The sequence below is a fragment of the Porcisia hertigi genome, chromosome 24 (assembly GCF_017918235.1).
Source record: "Porcisia hertigi strain C119 chromosome 24, whole genome shotgun sequence".
Lineage (NCBI taxonomy): Eukaryota > Euglenozoa > Kinetoplastea > Trypanosomatida > Trypanosomatidae > Porcisia > Porcisia hertigi.
In genome coordinates this window covers 423,585-443,611 of record NC_090583.1, presented here as the reverse complement: position 1 = coordinate 443,611, position 20,027 = coordinate 423,585, and the positions used below count along the sequence as shown (strand labels likewise).

The following is a 20,027-nucleotide window of genomic DNA, read 5'->3' as shown; positions in this document are numbered from 1 at the left end:
TTTTTTTATGCGAAGGGGGTATCGGTAGGGGAAGGGGAAAGGGAAAGGGAAGGGGAGGGGGGGGGAAAATGGGGAGAGTTCTGTGGCTTCGGAGTGCTCCACACACTGTCCACCAGCATTGGGGGGGGGGGGGGGCACCGCACACACGACGTGCGAGAAACACAAAATGACGCTGCGCACGACGAACGCGCCCAAAGGTGCACGAGCCGGAGATGATCTCCCCTGCTTCTTCCTTAAGAGTCGTTTCTGCATCAATGCCAAAGAGCAAAGGCTTTCGCCGGAAAGGAGGGCATACACAAACGTGAAGGGTTGCGGGTACGTTTTCCGTTTGGTCTTCGCTTTACCCATCACGCACATCCGTTGTAATGCGAGCCCCGCAAAAATGAGCAGTAGGTGGGTGGTGGTGGTGGTGGTGGTGGTGGATCCTTTTACAATATGTATGTGTGTATAGGCATGAGAATTGGAAGAGATACGAACACACGCAATGAGAGGGATAGTGGAACTCAAAGGGAAGGAGCAGGACTCAACCGATTCAAGCGAAGGGATAAGAGGGAGAGAGAACTGTCGGCGGGAGAAGGCACTTTCCGTTTCGCTGTTGTGTGGTGACGCTGGTGGTTGGTGCAGTGGATTTTCATTGCAATGTGGGAAAAGAGACTGCATCAGTTTTGTGGGGTGTCAGGAGGAGGAGGAGGGGAAAGTATTGCCTTCTTCTTTGACTTGCAGCAACTGTTGTCCTGAACGCCGCCATAACGCGGCCCCCATCCTCCCCGTACAACACATACATACACACCCTCCACCACCACCACCACACCCACCAAAAAAAAAGAGAAAACTAAAAGCACGCACGTCCCTTCCCCTCAGCCACCACCACCACCACCTGGGTACCCCCTATAGCACCACTCTACTCTTGAAGGGGAAAAGGTGGGAGAGGAAGGAGGGGGGAGGCAGGCCGAAAGGGAAAAGGAGGATTCGTAGACCTGACTGTATTTTTTTTTTCTAGGAAGATACACCACTGAAAAGGGGGGAGAAATTCGGGGGGGCAAGGCTTGAAGAGAGAGGGAAAAAGGGGAACAGAGGAGACCAGGGCCATTACAGAACAAGCACATTATAGATACAACACACAGACGTAGACAAAGAACGAGAGGCATACAGACACGTACGTAAGCACATGGCAACAGCGAAGGGCGCACAATTGGTAAGTAGGAAGCCATCAGAACAAATGAAGGGGGAAAATATGCTGAGATATATACGCAGTCCAACAGTCCTACACCTGCGGTTTCACCCACCAGCCACGCAACAAAAATGGTGCCACATAGAACGTGTAGACCATGAAGAAAACTGAATTCACACACACACACACACACACACATACGCACGCATACATACACACGCATACATACACACAGTTTCACCCCACCCCAAGAAAATAACAGGGGAGAATGGGGCTTCACATAAAGGATATATCGCGCGAGGGCCTTTACAACGAAGAAGCACGCTTAAACACCTCCGTCGCTGAGGGGGGGACCTTGGGCATCTGAAAGTCGCCCGTCTCGCGGACTATGTGCTTGAAGATGCCGTAGGCGTACACCTGAGTGTAGACGTACCAGTTGATCGAGTACGGGTCGAAGCTGAAGGCTTTGCGGGAATACTCGCTGAGCCCGTCGTCGAGGTGACTTGCGTTGACGGATGTGTAAATCCACTCGTTCACAGTGAAGTCGAAAAACTCCCACGTGAGCAGGTCGGCGCGCCGCACCGCGCGACCCAACTTCTCCACGAATTCCAGCCTCTTTCTCGATCCGATCGGCGACGGCAGATGCATCATAGAGCGAAGCATGACGTACGGCATGTAGCGGAGCAAGTAGTAACGGATCCGGTAGTATGGCTGGCTGGTCGTCAAGGTCACGTTCATGTGGGAAAGCCCCTTGGGGTGGCGCCTGCCTTTCATGTAGTCCGTCAGCGAGGACTGCAGCCGGCCCCACGTAATGCGATTCTCTGAACCTGACGTCGCCGCCTGGTAGATGAAGGGCAGACCCTCGTCGGCCACAGTCATCGCGTCACTTGACAAGTCCTCCACCGTTGGTGACTCGACAATAGCAGCAACACTGGTTTGCACCGCCGCTGCGCTGCCCGTCTCCACGTTCACGCCACCAGCGCCTGCTTTGGTGTTCACAGGCACCGGTATGGCGTTGCCGTGCCTCGCACCAGCGGTCGCCTGCGCTGGCGCCGCAGCCTCGCCCGGCTCCACTGCAGCCGCGCGCAGGCGACGCGACTTATAATGCTGTTGGGTCTTGAAAAGAGCCTTGAGGATGATGCTCACGACGTGGTCCACCGGAATGACGTCGGCGATTAAGTTCTTGTCACACAGCACCTCATGCACCACGCCCAGGGACACCGTGAGCAGCATACCGCCAGCGGCCGTCAGAGCGTCTACCCACCCGGGGAACGGCTCGCTGTAGCTGCAGCCAATAATGGACGGACGCACAATAACAATTGGGACGGACTCCTTGTACTTGTATATGAGCTGCTCGCAAATGCACTTGGTGAACGTATATGTGTTGGGGAAGTTGTGCTCCTTCAGCAACACCGCCGACTGCTTCTCCACCTCACTGCTGTTCATGGCCAACACGCGCTTGCACATCTCCTCTGGGTCGAACTCCAGTGGGTACAAGCGCTCCTCGTTGACCTGCTGCCGGCCCTTGCGGCGAAAGTTGACGTAGCACGTTGAGACGTGCACCATCGCCTCAAGATGACGGCACGTTTTAGCTAGCGCCAGCATGCGGAGCCCACCTAACGTGTTCATTTGCAACGCCAAATCTAGTCGCTCGTTAAAGTTAATGGTCGCGGCGAGATGAACAATAAAGTCTACCTCATTCGCCAGCGTCGCGCGGTCCTGCTCACAGAGACCAACATTGTCGAGTGTGATATCGCCGTCAACGGCTTTCACCTTTGTGCAGAGCTCGCACCACCTCGCGTCACCGAGCTTCTGGCGCAGCGGTTCAAAACAGGGGGAGCGTAGGACCTCGAGGTCTAGCCGCTCCTGCGCGTTCAGGTATTTCTTCAGGCGGCGAGAGCGCTTCCCGCGCATGAGTAGGTAGATACGCTTAACATCAGGGAATTCCTTTAGGATCTTGTATAAAAGCACTTTGCCCACAAAACCGGTACCACCTGTCAGGAACACCGTGCGGTTGGAGAAAGCTGCGCGGATGTCGAGAGACATGATAACTTCTTCAACGATGTGGAGATGTGTGGATACTGGCTGAAAGGGGGGGGGAAGAGAAAGGGGGGGAGGGTAGAGTTACGTTCACCCTTAGCTACAAGCTATGCTTCTTTGCACTTGCAATGGTGGCGGTGGTGGTTTGCTTGTTATGATCAGCATAGAATAGAGGGAGGGAGGGAAGGAGAGGGAGGAGGTGAGGCACGAAAAAAAAAAGAGAGAGAAAGACAGTGGTCGCGACAGCTTTACAAGCGAGGAGAATGGGGAGAAACAAAATCGAGAGGGGGTCGATGCGGCGCCGAGGGAAGAATGAAGGGCCTCAGGAACGGGGGTAGGAAATATGGGTGGTCAAAGACAGACCCTCTCCTGAATGCTCATGGAGTCAAAGGAAGAGCGGTGTAGCCGTCTGCGTACCCCCCTTTCTACGCACGTCTGTATGTGTTTGGCTGTGTGACGGGGTGTTTGTGTCTGTGTCACAGGGCCTCCTGTCGGTCTACCCCTCCCCCCCCCGCCCTTAACTGTCTTTGCATACGAGGGAAGGAAACGCTTTTCCTGGGAGAGTGCGTTGGAGTACGAAAACAGACATGCTTCGCATGCACGCGAAGACTCAGAGAGAGAGAGGCGATTGAATCAGGATGCTACGGTGGGCGGTAGCTGGTGCCTCTACTCTTCTCGACCCCGCCCTTGGAGTCCCCCCTCCTGTGTCTCCATCGTCATGCTACCCAAACAAGCAGAACAAAAATAGAATGAGGCACTGTTCTTCTCTCCCCCCCCCCCGCATGTGCTTCGATCCAGTGAGGAAAGTGTGGAAAAAGATGGACAGAGGTGTGGTGCGAGCGTATGGGAGTGCCACCACACACCCTTCCGGTTGTGTATCTGTATGTGTGTGCTCCTCCTCTCCCCCCACCTCCCCTCCCCGTTTCACGTGCAACTTGCCCTCCACTCTTTGCGATTTTCCATCAACTCGGCTTCCTTCGGCGAAGGGTGAAGGGTCGGGGAGGGGGGAGAGGAGGAGGGGGGAGTTACTCGGCACTGAGAGCGCTGCCGAAATCATGGCGTCTGAGCAGCGTCTCCCCCCCCCCCCGCTGTGTGATCTACAATCTAACCCCCAAGGAGTGTAGAATGGTGTCTGCACTCATCTTTTACTCCCCATTAGCTGAGATGTTTGTTATCGTTCCTGGCCCCGAGTGGCGAAAAGACATGTGCACACACGCACTGCTTGCCTTCGACTGATGTGCAATGTATTCTACAGAGATGGAAAAGAGCGCGAACTGTACCGAACAAAGATGGTCTCGTGCATTCGTAAATGAAGTGCCCTACGAGCAGAGGAAAAGCACAGACGCATTGAACAAAAAAAAAAACAGGGGGAAAAAGTGTCGTCAAGTAAAATGAAGCAGATAGGCTTGAAGCATGATGTAGCGTTTCACGGCCCTGTCCCTGGGACACTAAAAAAACGATGCTTCCTCCCCTCTCCCCAGGGGAGGCCCCATTGACCTGCCTGTCAGGCCAGCGAAACGTGAATAACCTCCGATTTCCTTTCAGCGCGCACACACGCACACGAGTGGGGGAGGTATGCTGAACATCTCTCCTCGTTGTCCCCACTCGCACCCCCTCCCCTCTCCTCCCTCCTCCCTCCTCCTCCTCCCCCCCCCCCTCACCCTACGACAGAAGCCCTTTTTTACCATGCCATGCAAGGAGATGATTGTCCGTTTTCGCTTTTGTTCCTCCCATAAACGGGGAGGGGTGAAGGAGGAGTAGGAGATGCCCCCCCCCCCTTCTTCCCTGTGGTGTGTATATATGTGTGTGTGTGTGTGTGCGTCTTTGAAGGTGGCTCACCGTACGCGCGTGATCCCTTAATCCATGAACAACAAATAAAATGGGGGAGGGGGGGACAAGAAAAAAATGGTGAGATAAGTGATAACTAAATAACGAGGGGGAAATAAAATGGAGATGACCAGAACAAGCACACACACACACTGCACACATCACGCCACCTGCAGGGAGGAGGGATGGAGAGAGAGAGGGGGAGAGAGGGACATAAAGAAGGGGAAAATATATATAAACACATCTTCACATGAACACTAGCTATGGTATACCCCTGGCAATGCGCGCGTATACGCATGCGACGGCAGGGATGAAGTCAAGACCCAGGCGGAGGTGTGGCCGTCAGAGTAGTATTTTTTTTTTCCGCATACCCGAATTTAGCGTAACAGTTGACCTCACACGACACACAAACTCTCCCCCCACCCCCACCCCTTATCCGTGTCTTGCCAACTTCACATCCTCTCAAGCACAGACGTGCACACACTTACAAATGGGTGTGACTGCATTTGTAAACCCTCAAGAGAAAAAAAAGGGGGAGAAAAACAGTCGATCAACTATAAAAAAAAAACAATGAAGACAGCTAAGCAATATACCTATATATATATATATATGTATATATACATATATGCGTATATACATATACATGTATATGGCGTATCGCTGCACCGTGTAAAGCATAACACGCAGTCGGCTAAAAGGCATCACCACCACACGTGAAAGCGAGGGAGAGGAGAAAAAGGGAGGGGGGCCGTCTGCGTTTATGAAGACCTTGCAGGAGCGAATAACAGAGAGAGAGAGAGACGCCGTGAACGTCACCTGCCCCCCCTGCCCCCCCCACCCCCCTCATTCCACTGCCCTCGGCTTTCTTTGGAGAAACGAATTGGAGACTTAGTACACACGCTTCGCCGGTGGGAAGCTCTCTATCTCGTTCGTCAACATATCCATGTGCACTGGGCGGTACGCAAGGCGCACCTGGCCGCTGGCGTCGTCGAGGTAGGTCAGTGTGTGCTTCATCCAGTTGTGGTCGTCGCGCTCCGGAAAGTCGTCGCGCGCGTGAGCACCACGGCTCTCCTTACGCACCACAGCGCCGCTAATCGTCATCATGGCGTTCGTCAAGAGATTGCGCAGCTCAAGTGCCTCAATGAGGTTGCTGTTCCACACTGGTGACTTGTCATCCACGAGAGCGTGGGAGAAGTCGCGATAGCACTCCTCAATAATCCTTTTGCCTGTTTGCATGCTGTCCTCCGTGCGGAATACGGCGGCGTAGAGTGCCATTGCCTCCTTCATACGCTCACGGATACGGGCTATGGGAATGTCACCGTTGTTGTTGAGGATGCGGTCCAAGTCAGCGATGGATACCTCACCGGCATCGGCACGCAGGTCGGGCTGCTTGCGGCCCTCCTTCGTCAGATTGAAGATGACGGTGTTGGCACACGATTTGCCGAACACGACGATGTCCAGCAGCGAGTTCGCGCCAAGGCGGTTGGCGCCGTGCACGCTGGCGCACGCGCACTCTCCAGCGGCAAGCAGGCCAGGCACGATCGCGTTGTCGTCGCCGTTGCGCGGGCTCACCACCTCACCTGTCCAGAGCGTTGGCACGCCACCCATCGAGTAATGCACCGTCGGCACAATCGGAATGGGCTCCTTGGTCACGTCAACACCAGCAAAGATGTGGGCGCTCTCTGAGATGCCTGGGAGCTTTTTGTGGAGGGTGGCGGGGTCGAGGTGGTGCAGCTGCAGCATGACGTGGTCCTTCTTGGAGCCGCAGCCGCGACCCGACAAAATCTCCATCGTAATGGCACGCGATACCACATCGCGCGATGCCAGATCTTTCGCCTTGGGGGCGTAACGTTCCATGAAGCGCTCACCCTCACTGTTCAAAAGGTAGCCGCCCTCGCCACGCGCACCCTCGGTGATGAGCACACCTGGGCCGTAAATGCCGGTCGGGTGGAACTGCACGAACTCCATGTCCTCCGCCGGCAGACCGGCGCGCGCCACCATGGCTGTGCCGTCACCCGTGCAGCTCTTCGCGCTTGTGGTTGTGAAGTACACTCGACCGTAGCCACCTGTGCACAGCACCGTGTACTTGGACCTGAAGCGGTGGATTGTACCATCGTCAATGCTCATGGCCATCACACCACGACAGCAGCCATCCTCCATGATCAAGTCAAGGCAGTAGTATTCGTTGTAAAAATTCACGCCATACTGGAAGGACTGGCCGTACAGGGTGTGAAGCATGGCGTGGCCCGTGCGGTCCGACGCCGCGCACGTGCGACGCGCCTGCTTGCCACCGTAGTGGATCGACTGGCCACCAAAGGCGCGCTGGTAGATGAAGCCGTCCTTTGTGCGCAGGAATGGCAAGCCCATGCTCTCTAACTCCGACACAATGCACGGGGCCTCTTGGCACATGTACTGGATCGCATCCTGGTCTCCAAGCCAGTCCGAGCCTTTGACAGTGTCGTAGACATGCCAGCGCCAGTCGTCTTCCTCGCAGTTCGCGAGAGCAGCGTTGATGCCTCCCTGCGCCGCGATGGTGTGAGAGCGGGACGGATACAACTTCGAGATACACGCCACATCGTAGCCAGAGGCTGCCACGCCCATGGCAGCACGAAGACCGGAGCCGCCCGCGCCCACGACGACACAGTCGTAGGTGTGGTCAATGACTGGGTAGGCGCGGCTAAGAGCCAGACGCGTAAAGGTGCGGCGCAGCATTCTGAGAGAAGAGCCGTGTTCTTTTGTTGTGTGCTTAGAATGCGCGTCTGTTTACGTGAAGTCACCGTTTTGGGGGAGGGGGGGGGAGGAGGGAGGAGGGGGGGGTATGTGTAATGTGTGTATTTATATGTGCGGCTGGAACGCAAAAAGAGAGGCGCAGTGTGTGCGCGCGTGTGTGTGTGTGTGTGAGCGTCCCCGCGAAGTACTACTAAGATGAATGCCTAGTGGCGTTGACAGATTTCTCTGGGCTGCATAAAGTGTAATATGCTCCGCAGAGGTAGACAGACAGTTGTGTGAGGTATGCGTACATGTGAATAAATACAGAAAGAATAGGGAGACGTGTTGGCGAGATGGTGTGCAGAATGCCACCCCTGCCCACGCACGTAGAGGGAAAGGAGGGAAGCGAGCACAGCAGTGGGGTGTGTCTGTGGAGGAGGAACGATAGTCGAGGACTAGTATTAGGCGCCTCGCTGTCACCCGCATCCCCTCCTCGACCTTTCCCTGGTTCTCGTAAGCCAAGGACACCCTCTCCCTCCCCCCCCCCATACCCCGTTGTCGTCAGTCAACATCTCCCCGCTTCGTATGCCGCATACGGCTTTGCCGAATCCTCAAAAAAAACTCCTCCAGATTCAAATATTTGGTGGTAGCTCGTCATCATCTTGCCATGGTTCCAAAGCAGCACATGTTGAAGCTCAGTTACTCCTTGTCCGTACACCAGCGCAGATCGCAGTGTCACCTCGGCCCGCCGTCTCCCCGGCAGGCACCAAACTCGCCGTAGGCATGTCTTTGCATCCGCACACGTGATCCTTGAGAGATCCAGCGCCACGCCTGGATGTCGCAGCAGCAGAAACAGTGGCCTCATAGGAAGAAGGCTTTCGCCAACATGCGGTTGTCAAAGCTCTGGTGTGTGGGAGGCATGATGCACACACGCTCACGGCTGCAAAGAGACGATAACGTGAGAGGCCGTTGCCGCCCTCGTTTCCTCTGAGATTAACCTCGATCGAGGAAGCGCCAACACCGGGGCCTCACAGCAAAGCAGCGCACATCGTGGCGAGCACGCGCCGAGAACCGCGTCATCACACCGCAACGGGTGATCAAGCGCGTCCCCTTCACCTAAAACTAGCGGATAAAAAGCATGAATGACCTCCATAAATTTGCTTGTCTCCGCCTCTTGACGATGCTACTGCTTTGGTTGCTGCGCGGGGGGGGGGGGGGGTCCGGGTAGAAAGCTTGTCGCCCACTCGCAGGGCGACGCATATTTGGAGACACAAACACGCAAGCATACACACACAGAATCACACATGCATCAGCATTGCCCGATATCAAACACACGTGCGCAGCAGCCGGCAAAAGCTGACCAAATCGACGTGGGGTAGAAAAGCTTCGAAGCACACAAGCAAAATAAAAAAGCTGTGTGAAACGGATGAGGGGCAGAGCGCATACCACACACACACCGGCACATGTACGTTGGGAGCGCTGCACCGAAAGACAAGAAGCAGTAGGAGAAAGAAGGGCGACGCCCTCCTATGCCGTAAGCAGTTATCCGCATGTGTACGTGTGTGTGTGTGTGTGTGTGTGTGTGAAGGAAAACCATAGCCGCACCCAGCGAAGGAAAAAGAGCAAGTTTAGACGGAAAGGCACAGAACCAAAGAAGAACAATAGATCGTAACACAACAAAAAGGATGCTGGATTACAACGAGAGCCTCATTGCCGCCCATTTGCCTCTCGCCTTTGACTTCAGTTACCTCAACGCCCCTTCTCGCCATTTGCTTTGTATCCACCACACCTGGCTCTTGAATTCCCCCCCCCCTCGCTGGGGATATGTGATCGGTCTTGTCAGAGCCGTCCAACCACAGCGCTCTTGGCACACACACCAACCCCTACCCCGTTCGCCATCGTCCTCCTCCTCTTCTCTCACTCCGTTACCCTCATCATTGTGCCTCACCGTCGTGTTCGTCAACGGCGCAGGCGAGGGAGGTGGCGTGAGGCAAGTTCGAGACTTCAAATCCGGAGCTCACATCCGAAAACAAGCGTCGTGAAATGTCGGCAATGTACGCCATCAGCACGTCGCTGTCCGCAACCCTAGAGTAGGCAGCACTCAGCGACGTGTGTTTGCCCATGTAGGCAAAGGGGACGAGCAGCGAGTACACGGCGCAGTCGTAGCTTGTGATGGCTATGTCGCTGAATAAGTAGCGCTTCTTGCCCATCTGTTCCTCAATGGACTCGCAAGCCTGCAGAAATTCGTGTTCGTACTGTTCACTGACAAGCGCGCCGTACGCGGTGGTGGCGAACCGTTTTTTCAGGTTGTTCGCGTAGCCGTACACAGCAAACCGCGCGCGCAGGTGAGGCATCTGCAGAGCACGTTCGATCTGCGCTATCGCTAGGGATGGGTGGTCGATGAAGGCTATGCGGTAAAGATAGTGCTCAATGTTGTGCTCCAGCAGGCGTCGCAACGCGGCTCCTGTGGCACGCTGATCGCGGGTGAGGGTGTCATCCATAGTGACCTGGAACTCTGATGTGATGAACTCCATTATTTTGGGAAGGTCATCGATGCGCTGGCGCTTGTAAATGAGAAAAGGGAGCTCGCCGCTCGGTGCGCCGAGCGGATCGATCGTCTCGATTGCCGTGTACGGAATCCCATTGGCACGCAGGAATGTCTCTACCCGCGTGCAGGCCGGTGACAAGCTCGGCGCCCAGGGCGAGCGAGGGAGAATGAAGAGAAAAAGACTCTTCTCAGAAGCCTCACATTCCTGGATGAAGTGCAAGCGCCGCCGCCGCTCGAGAAAAGTCAAGATGCGAAATAAGATTGCGCTGGTGGTGATTGTACCCGTAACGACTGCGGAGACGATCGCCAGTCGCCTCTGCGCCGGCGTCAAACGAGACAGCGGCTTCTCAGACGTCGAAACCTCTTTCTTAAAGCGTGGGAAGATGCGCTCAAGTACGGCCTTGAAAGTGGCATCCATCGACTGCTGTGCGCGACAGAAGATATCTTGGAAGTGAACTAGTTTCATATTGCACTACGTTCGCAGTTTTTTTTTTTTTTGGGGGGGGGGGGGGAGGGGGGAGGAGTGTTGTTGGGGATGCGCAGAGATAATCCAGTTGAAACAACGGTAGAGAGTGGGCAATGGGCATATGCGACATGTAGTGCTAGTGTACCCGTGGCTTCCCCTCCCCTTCACTTCTCTCGCTCGTTCGTACTGTAATGGTTGTATTATGTTTTCCCCTTTTGTAGCAGGCTCTCTGAAGCGATAAAAATATAAATATTAGAGAGAAAGAAAGAGGGGTCTATAAAGATAATGCGAGAGAGCTCCGCCACAGGAGCAAGCGCTGAGTGAAACCGCGCCCCCCCCCCCCACAACTACCCCCTTTTTTCTCTCGTCTTTTTTTTTCCTCTCCTCCTTTTTATCGCTGCGACGCGGTATATCTACGTCGAGTCACATGCCGTTGCCCGTCAGAAGAAAAATAATGGTGAGAAGGACATGGGGAGATGCAGCAGCAAGAGACAACACTGTAGTGGATAGCCATGGCATCCACGGCGAACCCTCCTATGATGACAAAGGACAAGGGTTGTTTGCTTTTTTCTTCCACCCTGGAAGGCGCCCTCAGCACTCCCCCCCCCCCGCCCGCCCGCCCTTCTTGACGGTCTGCAAAGTAGCCTTGGGGGGGGGGGGGGGGGGTGCACATACAGAGAAAGACACGCACGCTCATACGTGCATTTTCTCAACCTGCGCTCCACATCTTACGCCACGAAAGCAAAGCCGCTCGGCGAACCACCAAAAAAAAGGGGGGATAGAAGAGGACCCTTCAAAAGTGTTTGTTTTTCCCCACGTGTTCCGCTGAACCACTGTTTGGGCATCCTGCAGGCGCAAGGGCAGATAACGCGCTCATCGGTGGTCGCCATTCAATGCGTGCACATTCCTTACCCCCCCCAGTTGAAAGCGTGGCCAGTAGGGGAGGGGAGGGGGGGGGGCGGCGCTCACAAGTGGACGGGGCACTGAGGAGCAAAAATATCCAGATGCGTATCATGCAATGGAGTGGGAGAGGTGATGTTCTCTCTTTCCTCCCCCCCCCCTCCTTTGTGGTGAAAAATTGTACAGCACAACGCATACGTGAGTATGTGTGTGTGTGTCGTGTGTGTCTAGGACAAAGAGGGGCGAGCCTATTGTCTCACATTGTCCTTTACAGGCAGACACAGAGTACTTCTTCCCTCCCCCCCCCACCAGCACCCACGAGTGCAAACGGCGAGAGAAACATCATCCGATAATGCGCCCACACACAGACAAAGTCTTTTGATTCCTTGCGCCCCCGTTGCACAGCTTCCTCTACAGAGCGGCGGCGGTGTTCCAGTCTAAGCGATCCTTCCACTCCTTGTTGTCAAGCGGACACACCGGCCGCGTCTTCAGCCACTTCTCAATGCAATGGGTGTGGAAGGCGTGACCACACTCACCCCACGTTATGCTACACTCCGCGGAGGTAGCCTCTGCGTTGCTCTGGCACACGACGCATGGTCCCTCGACTTGGTTACAGCAGATGCTACACAAGCCTGTTTCACGCTCCCAAGCAGAGAAGTATACGGGGTAAAACTCCTCGAGGGTGAACACTTTGTGTTCCCCCTGCGCTACGCTTAAAGGAGGTGCTGTGTTGGCAGCAGACGTAGCAGTGGGCTCGGCTGACATGAACAAGTGTGGGGACCAGTGAAACCCCTAAATAATATGAGCGGCTTAAGGCTGATGTAATGAGTACGTTTGTCTGCGTGTATGTGTGTGTGTGTGTGTGTGTGTGTGTGGAGGGGGGGGGTATACGTGGGTGCTGCGCTTTGGCGACAAAACTGACCGACACAATAATAAAAATAAAACGTACAAAGCCATCATCACACTCAAAGGGGGAGGAGGAGCAGGAGAAGAAGGCGTAGATGACAGAAGGGTCAACAATGTGTGCATGTATGTACATGTAGCGAGGGCACGCAGATTCTCTCCTGGGACGCGTGCAGAACTTCAGTTGTGCATTGCTTGATGTTGTTGCAGAAGAAGCGCAGACCCTCCTACAACCGGGGTTCTGTCACCGAACCCGGCATCGACAACCCGCACATATGCCCAATAGGCCTGAGTTGATGAATGGAAGGCACTTCGGCCAGGTGAAGCGAAAGGCAGATAAAAGGGGGTGCAGACACTCACTCACTCACTCTGCCCACCGCGAGGCGTCAATACTTCTGCTCATCCCTCGGACGCGGCGCTCAAACAGCCATTTTCTAAACCGAACAACAAAAAAAGTGTGTGTTATATTTGTGATGGACCCGTTTGAGAGGGTCCCCCGCCCTCGATATGGTGAGCAAATGCCTTTCTGTGCCGATCTCTGTGTGGGTGTGGGTGGGTGGGTGGGAGGTGGGAGGGGAGAAAACACAGATACACCCCACACAGAATACACACACACACACACACACACAGAGATACGGAGGAAGAGGAGGAAGGGGGAGAGGGGGAGAACAAGTAGAATGCACGAATCAAAAAAAAAACCATATGCGTAGAGTGAATATAGGATCGACAAATGAGAACGCAAGGATTGTGATACACGAAAGGTAACGAAAAAAAAAAGAGACGAAGCAAAGGCTGTAAACAAAGTACCAAGAGGATGTTCAAGACGAAGAAACACACACACACACACACATACATACACATACAGCTGGCGAAGAGAAATGGAGGGAAGGAGGGAATACGGGACGGAAGAGGGGCCGAGGAGACTAGGAAAAAAAATTGGGGAGGGGAGGGGGGATAAGATGTCGTGGGTCGAGATAAGGAGGACAGCCTTTTTGGCTCCCGGCCTCGCCAGATTTGACACCACAGCCATAATTCCTCCACCCTCGACTGCACACTTCTCCGCTACGAATCCTCATGATTGGGATACGCGTTGTCAGCGCGGCGCATGGCCTCCGCGGCGGCCTCGTTCATCTGTTGCGTTGTGGACATGAGCGCCCTATGAAAATAAGAAAAGATAATAATGGACAGTGAAGGATAGGTGAATTGTGCGTCTTGCAACACCTCCGTGACACACCCTGTGTGCTTCACGAGTTTGCAAGAGGGAGGGGAAGAGAGATGGAGAGAGGAAAGGAGAGAGGAAATGAGTAGCGCTGGAGATGAGATATGAGCGACAAGCGCAGAGGATGGAAATGTCGCCTGTATCGTTAGGAGCATCCATGCATGCATGCATGTGTGCGTGTGTGTTGCACTAGCTGCGCTCAGCAACCGAAACATGCGCAGAAACACACACACACACACATGCACACACAGAGAGAGACGGATAAAGGGTAGGTGGAGAAAGAAGCACGACATTCCTTCTCTCCACCTGGATAACAGCGGATGGGCAACTAAAGCGATTTCGAGCGAGCTGCCGGGCCTATCTCATGAAGAGGAGTTGGAGGGGGGGGACGGGTTCCGTATCGCATTGAGATGTGGCTTTTCACAACGTCCACCCCTCTCTCCAGTGACTGCCCTTTTCTTTCTGCTGTCGGATAGAACAACGAAACCGGGTCCCCATCCACCCACACACACACACACACACACAGAGGCGCTCGATGTGAGCAGAGCTCCCCTTTTAGAAGGTGCTTGCACCCACATCATGCACGATGATACGCACACGCTCCTCCGCTTCAGCGTACATGACAACACTCACCCAGCACACCCGCAAGCGTTGTCGGAGATCCATTAGCTCGGGAGAAGAGATGTAAACAGGGGAAGAACGGTTCACCACATCAGGTACTTGAATCCTGCATGGTGCAGGAGACAAGCTATGAGGAAAGATGGCAGATGAGTTCGACAAGGCGGCATCGAGGGCTGTATCTGCGGCATCAACATACCCAGTCTCATCCGCGGGCGGTACCATCTGCGGTTTGCCTTCCCGAAAAAATATCACCCTGAGTGTGCATGGATGCCGTCTCCTCCACCGCCTTGGGCGCCCCTTGGCAGATTCTGCTGTCTGTCACCTCCGCGGTTGAATGCGCCGCCGCCGCCGCCGCGAGGCTGTCGCTGCTGTTGTTCGTGGTCGACGTCGTCATATTGACCGTTTCGATTCCTGGTGCTGTTGGTGCCACTGCATCCTCCACATGCGGCATTGCCGCCGAGTCCATCGTGCGGCACGACGGATGTCGCTTTCGGTGCCGCTTTTTTGTGCCCCGGTGCCGCTCTCCACGCCCGGAGGAGTGCGATGCCTGCGTAATGACGCGTGAGGGCAAACTAGACCAGGAGTAGTAGCATGACCCGCCGTCCTTCGACTGGGCCGCAGCCGTCCTCGTCGAGGCGGCACGATGATCAACTGGCAACGACTCCACTCGCAGAACGAGCTGCTCCGCAGGGGGGCGGGCTGCTTTGCAAAGACAGACTGCCTTTACTACACAAGGGTGCGGAGCTACGTGTTCGGCCTCCAGCCGATGCGCCCGTCTGCACTGGCGCGCTATCGCGCTGCTCTCCAGCAGCAGGCTAGCCCAGCAGCGGAGAACGACATCTCACTTTCTGGTGCCTCTGGCAGTCGCGGGAGGCCACTGTGCTGTCGTCGAGACCGCGGACGAGAAGCTGTAGGTGAAAAGGCTGGGCAGTCACCCTGGGTGCGCCGGCTCCGATCGCCGCTAGCGGTGGACCAGCCACTGGTGCAACGGCGGCAACGAAGGAGTTCCGCAGGTCGCTGTCCGTGTACGACTGCAACAACAGTGCCACGGGTGGTGCTGAGCCAACCACACCGCCGTCACAGCCACAATCGCTAGCGGCGTAGAACACGTGCAGCTCGGGCATGCACCACCGACGAAGCAGCTCAAGGGTTGCCAGGAGACACCCTTGGTTTAGGGTCAGGCGGAGAAATATACGGGTCCGCAAGATCGTGCGGAGCAATGAGGAAAAGTGGTGCGGATCACATAGACCAGCTGGGACGCAAATCGGAACCTCTGCAGTTGTTGCATCAGCCCTTTCATTGGCGGCTTGCCCGACGGGGATGTTTGAGTTGCCGGTGTTACTACTTCAGCAGCTGCCTGCACGCGATCTGACACGCATTCCAGAAGCTCTAGCACCGACCGCGGGCCGGCATCGCTACTGCAGAGACCGATAGAGAGGACTCGAGTGAGCTCCGTCAGGAAACCTTCGATGACATCCGCTAGCGCCGAAGGGTCGTCTGGTCGTTGCCGGGGCGACTGGGGTTCGGCCGGTGATAAGGGCGGCTTCGTCGTGAAGATCTTGCGCAGTAAGTGTGAATAATGGACGAGTAACTCTCTGAGAGACGTTTGCAGCTCCTCGATAGCAGCGTGCAAGATGGGTTCTTGACCAGTCTACGCTAGGTGTGCATTGAGACGTATCACGGAAAAAAAATGTGGCGGCAAAAATGCCGGCACCCACCAATGGCTCGGAAGAGCTCAGAGACAAACACATGCTAGACACCCTCCCCCCCCCCCCCGCATGCGTGGAATAGGCACGTGAACGGGGAGGAGGGGGGTGCAATCGATGACTCTTATGTGTATGTGGACCTTGAGTCTTTGAAGCAGAGAAGTGAGGCCTGCAGTGGGGAGGAGGGGAGGGGAGGGGGGGATGGGGATGGGGATGGGGATGGGGATGGGGATGGCTCGACATCGCATACACACGCGAAGACGGCATATGAGCAATATAGCTGAAACAACGAAGCTCGATGTGCATCAACCAAAGACATGAGCAGGGCGCCTGAAAGAAGGGGAAGGGAGAGTACAACTAACACTGATAGGGTACGCACACAGACACACACGCGCCCGCGCGCATATACAGAGCGTGGGCGAGAGAGAGAGAAAGAGGCAAAAAAAAAACAAGCCTGGACATTAAGAGAGACCGAGAAGAGCGGAAAAACAGGAGGTCAATAAGCGACAAAATAGACCGGTCGTCAGGGAGCGACGCGAGCAACCCCACCGCAAAGCAAACGAGAAAAGAACTCAAGCATGGCGGGCTAGCGATGAAAATATGTGGGTATATCAGGACGCGTTAGTTGCCCAGAAGAATCTGCACGGCCATCTCAAGGTTGCCTCCTGCCATGTCCAGCGCCGCGATGATCTCGTCACGTGACGCGCGGAGGCCGATTGCCTCTACTGTCGCGATTGCCTCGTTCCTCGCCGCCTCCTCCTGCGGACTGCGATGCCACGCTGGGGCCGCCGCACTGGGGGCGACGGAGCCGCCTTGTAGACCCTGCACCTGGTGCGGTTGCGCCCCGTGCCTCCGCGCGCGAATGCGGGCACCCAACTCCTGGAGCGCATTACCACCCGTGAGGCTTTCAACCACGTATCGGCCACCGTCGATGACACCTGTGTCTCTAGCGCCACCGACGCCACCCGCTTGCAAACTCATATTGCCGCTCGATCGCTGCTGCGTGCTCCGCGGTTTGGCATGGTCCACGGTGAAGGAACGCCCAAAGAGAACATCGGTCACCGGTTGCAGAAAGCGCAGCAGAGGGCGGCATACGTAACGAGTGAAAACTGCGAGCCACCACTGCACCACAATCGAGTGTGTTGACAAAATAGCAAATAAAGCGCCGAAGACAACAAACCACAACCGTGTCCACACGCCTACGTCAACCTCCACCGCTGCCCGTCGAAACGTCTGAGCCTGAAGCTGCGTGCTGGGGCTCAGAACCAACTTGGAAAGTGGAAGGAGCGCCAACGCCTTATCTGAGATGCTCAAGTTCGTACCGGGGATGCGCATTGCCAACGTCGACCGCGACGGCATCTCTCGCAAATAGCGCGTGAGCAACGCCGACAGGGGGACGAGGATGCCGGCAGCAGAGAGGATGCGGACAGCGTCGACGGACAGGTGCTTCGACCCGCTCTCTGTGATAAAGAGCTGAACGGCGCACACCCCTAGAATAGCTGAGCTGAAGACGAACGCCATGTATGAGTTGGACCCCCACCGTCGCTCTAGCGTGCGGAACTGGTAGAGCAGGTTGACAGCCAATAGTATATCCATGGCGGAGATGCCCAGAGAGCCTATAGGGATGCTCTCCAGAAAGAGACGCTTTGCGAGGGTGAAGCTGGTAAGGGGAGCGGCAGGCGTGCCTGGGGGAAAAGCCAGGTTACGATAGCGCGTGTACTGGCCCCGCACCATTGCCGATGACACGGTGGAGATGAGCAGGGTCAGGCCCGTCACAGGAGCACCCTCGAGAATCATGGTTACGAAATCTCAGCCGCTGCCGCTGATGTCCACCACGAAAAAAAAAAGTTCCCCCAGCGTTGCTGGCCTTTCCACCTCTTCTCTCAACCTGCTTTTCGTTTCTTCAAGTGATGACACACACGCGCGTGCCTGCGTTGAAGAGGGGCGGTTGTGTTGACTGTGCCCTGTGTCGATACTCGTGGTGATTGCACCTCTCGTTTGCTTGCTGGATGTACCCACGCACAGAAACGCAGTGTATTCAACAGGCTATATTTGCACGTTCTGCCCCCCCCTCTTGCCTTTTGAACCGCTTTCCTTTTGATGCTCGTGTGGCGTGTAAACCCCCCACCTCTTTACCTGCCTTCCCCGTCCCCCCCCCGCCCTTTCCTCTTTGTCTTCGCCTCGCCCTGCACCTCGTCTACTTCAGGTGCGCACTGATTTGAAGTGGGTTCCCTCGGAAGTGTGCGAAGTTGTGTTCGTCGGGTGTGCCTTACCTCTGTTTTCTGTGTGATGCGCTGGATGATGGTTGAGTGCGTCGCTTCCCTATTCACCTTTTTGTGGTTTGCTGTTTTCCTGTGGCGTCTCCCTCCGTGTGGTCTGTGAGTGTGTCTGCGATCTACGAGGAAGAGGAGAGGAGGAGGAAGAGGGGGAGAGAGTTGATGATGTTTTTTTCGGTTTTCTCCTTCGATTACGCCGGTAGGGAGGAAGGAGGCGGGTGTGTGGTTGTATGCTGGGCGTGAAGAGTTGAAAAAGGTGGACAGGGAAAAAAAATGGTTGATGATGCGGACAGACAGACAATCCACCACGGAGGTAAGACACAAAAGATTCACAAAAAAAGGCAATCCCACGACATCAACGTGTCATGGGACATATCGGCACGGGAATGCAATGCCACACGATCCACACACCTGGTCAACCCAGCTCGTTCACGGACCCATCGTCCGCTCTGAAGCAGGGATAGACACATCGTTGCAGTACACCATGGCCCACTCGAATACCTGTACGCAGCCTTTGCCCCAGAAAAAAATGCTCATCCACCAGCTTCACAGGTAACCGAACAACCACCGTTACTACGCAGGTTGACACCCCGTGCATCCCCCTCATCGTTGTTTAGGGCCCGCCCCCCCCCCTCCCTTGCCAGTAGGCAGTGAGAGCACGGTAAGATATTTCCCAGTCAAAAAGTGTTGACTCCCTGTGCCTCCTTTGAAGAAGAAGACCCGCTCCCGGTCATGGGATCGCCGCCGCCGCTGCCGCCGCCATCAATGCAGCGCCATCCAGAGCCTGACCGGCTGACAGCAGTCGCGATACATCGATTGGGCATCTCACTGCTGTAGGTTAAGTTGAACCCTGTAGCCAAACACAAGTGGTTCAACATTGGCAGAAATAAAAACAAAAGGCGGGCAGGGCGAAGAGAACGGGCTGGTGGCACGGAGATGTGCGTCTCCTCAGGAAACATTTTCTTTATATAGCGCTTTTCTCCTTTACATTCACGCCGATGACCACCGATGAAATTACACACACACACACAGACATACACAGACACACACACACAGACAGACAGAAGAAAGCGAAAACAGGCGAGTGAGAAGATGAATGGATGCAGACAGAGAGAGAGAGAGACGGGAGGGAGGGCGAGAAAGGGGGAGGGGCGGGAACAGACACATGAAATAGTAATAATAAAGAAGCGGGTAATAGAAAAAGAGAGAGAGCAACGGCCATTAATGCGGGAAAAGAATCCCCAGCGCAGTCATCATGACGGTGCCATATATGCCATATCCGAGGTGTGTATGGGCGCGTGTGCGCGTGCACTTTGGCGGGAGTATTTACCCCACCACTACCACCACCCTCCCTCCCTCTCCCTCCCACGGGGGGGCGAGGAGGCCACGCGCTCATAACAACGGCGAGACCCACTGGCTAGACTCCCCAAACATAAAAAAAAGATATCCGAATCCGATTGTGGGGACACCGGCATAGGCGTCAGGCCCAGGGGCGCCCACCCCCCTCTATCTTCCTTCCCACTCTCGCTCTCCCCCACCCGCTCCTCCACACCCGCGCATGGCACGTGCTAGGCAGCCCATCCGGGCGGGAGAGGGAGGGAGGGAGGGGGGGGGGGGCGTACATCGTCTACGAGAATAAAA

At 55.5% G+C, this 20,027-nt stretch overlaps 5 protein-coding genes across 5 annotated transcripts; all 5 read right to left on the bottom strand.

Moving 5' to 3' along the window:
• Window positions 1-1,477: 1,477 nt before the first annotated feature.
• On the bottom strand, window positions 1,478-3,217 carry JKF63_05646 (uncharacterized protein; the record flags this gene model as incomplete). Its single annotated transcript, XM_067901603.1, has 1 exon — window positions 1,478-3,217. The coding sequence occupies one exon, from the start codon at window positions 3,215-3,217 to the stop codon at window positions 1,478-1,480; it is 1,740 nt and encodes a 579-aa protein (XP_067756869.1).
• Window positions 3,218-5,926: 2,709 nt separating this feature from the next.
• Window positions 5,927-7,750, bottom strand: JKF63_05645 (uncharacterized protein; the record flags this gene model as incomplete). Its single annotated transcript, XM_067901602.1, has 1 exon — window positions 5,927-7,750. The coding sequence occupies one exon, from the start codon at window positions 7,748-7,750 to the stop codon at window positions 5,927-5,929; it is 1,824 nt and encodes a 607-aa protein (XP_067756868.1).
• A 1,931-nt stretch (window positions 7,751-9,681) lies between these two features.
• Window positions 9,682-10,761, bottom strand: JKF63_05644 (uncharacterized protein; the record flags this gene model as incomplete). Its single annotated transcript, XM_067901601.1, has 1 exon — window positions 9,682-10,761. One exon carries the CDS (start codon window positions 10,759-10,761, stop codon window positions 9,682-9,684), a length of 1,080 nt encoding a protein of 359 aa, XP_067756867.1.
• A 1,311-nt stretch (window positions 10,762-12,072) lies between these two features.
• JKF63_05643 (uncharacterized protein) lies at window positions 12,073-12,426 on the bottom strand (the record flags this gene model as incomplete). The annotated part of the gene is made up of 1 exon (XM_067901600.1): window positions 12,073-12,426. One exon carries the CDS (start codon window positions 12,424-12,426, stop codon window positions 12,073-12,075), a length of 354 nt encoding a protein of 117 aa, XP_067756866.1.
• Window positions 12,427-16,731: 4,305 nt separating this feature from the next.
• JKF63_05642 (uncharacterized protein) lies at window positions 16,732-17,907 on the bottom strand (the record flags this gene model as incomplete). The annotated part of the gene is made up of 1 exon (XM_067901599.1): window positions 16,732-17,907. One exon carries the CDS (start codon window positions 17,905-17,907, stop codon window positions 16,732-16,734), a length of 1,176 nt encoding a protein of 391 aa, XP_067756865.1.
• Window positions 17,908-20,027: the final 2,120 nt, after the last annotated feature.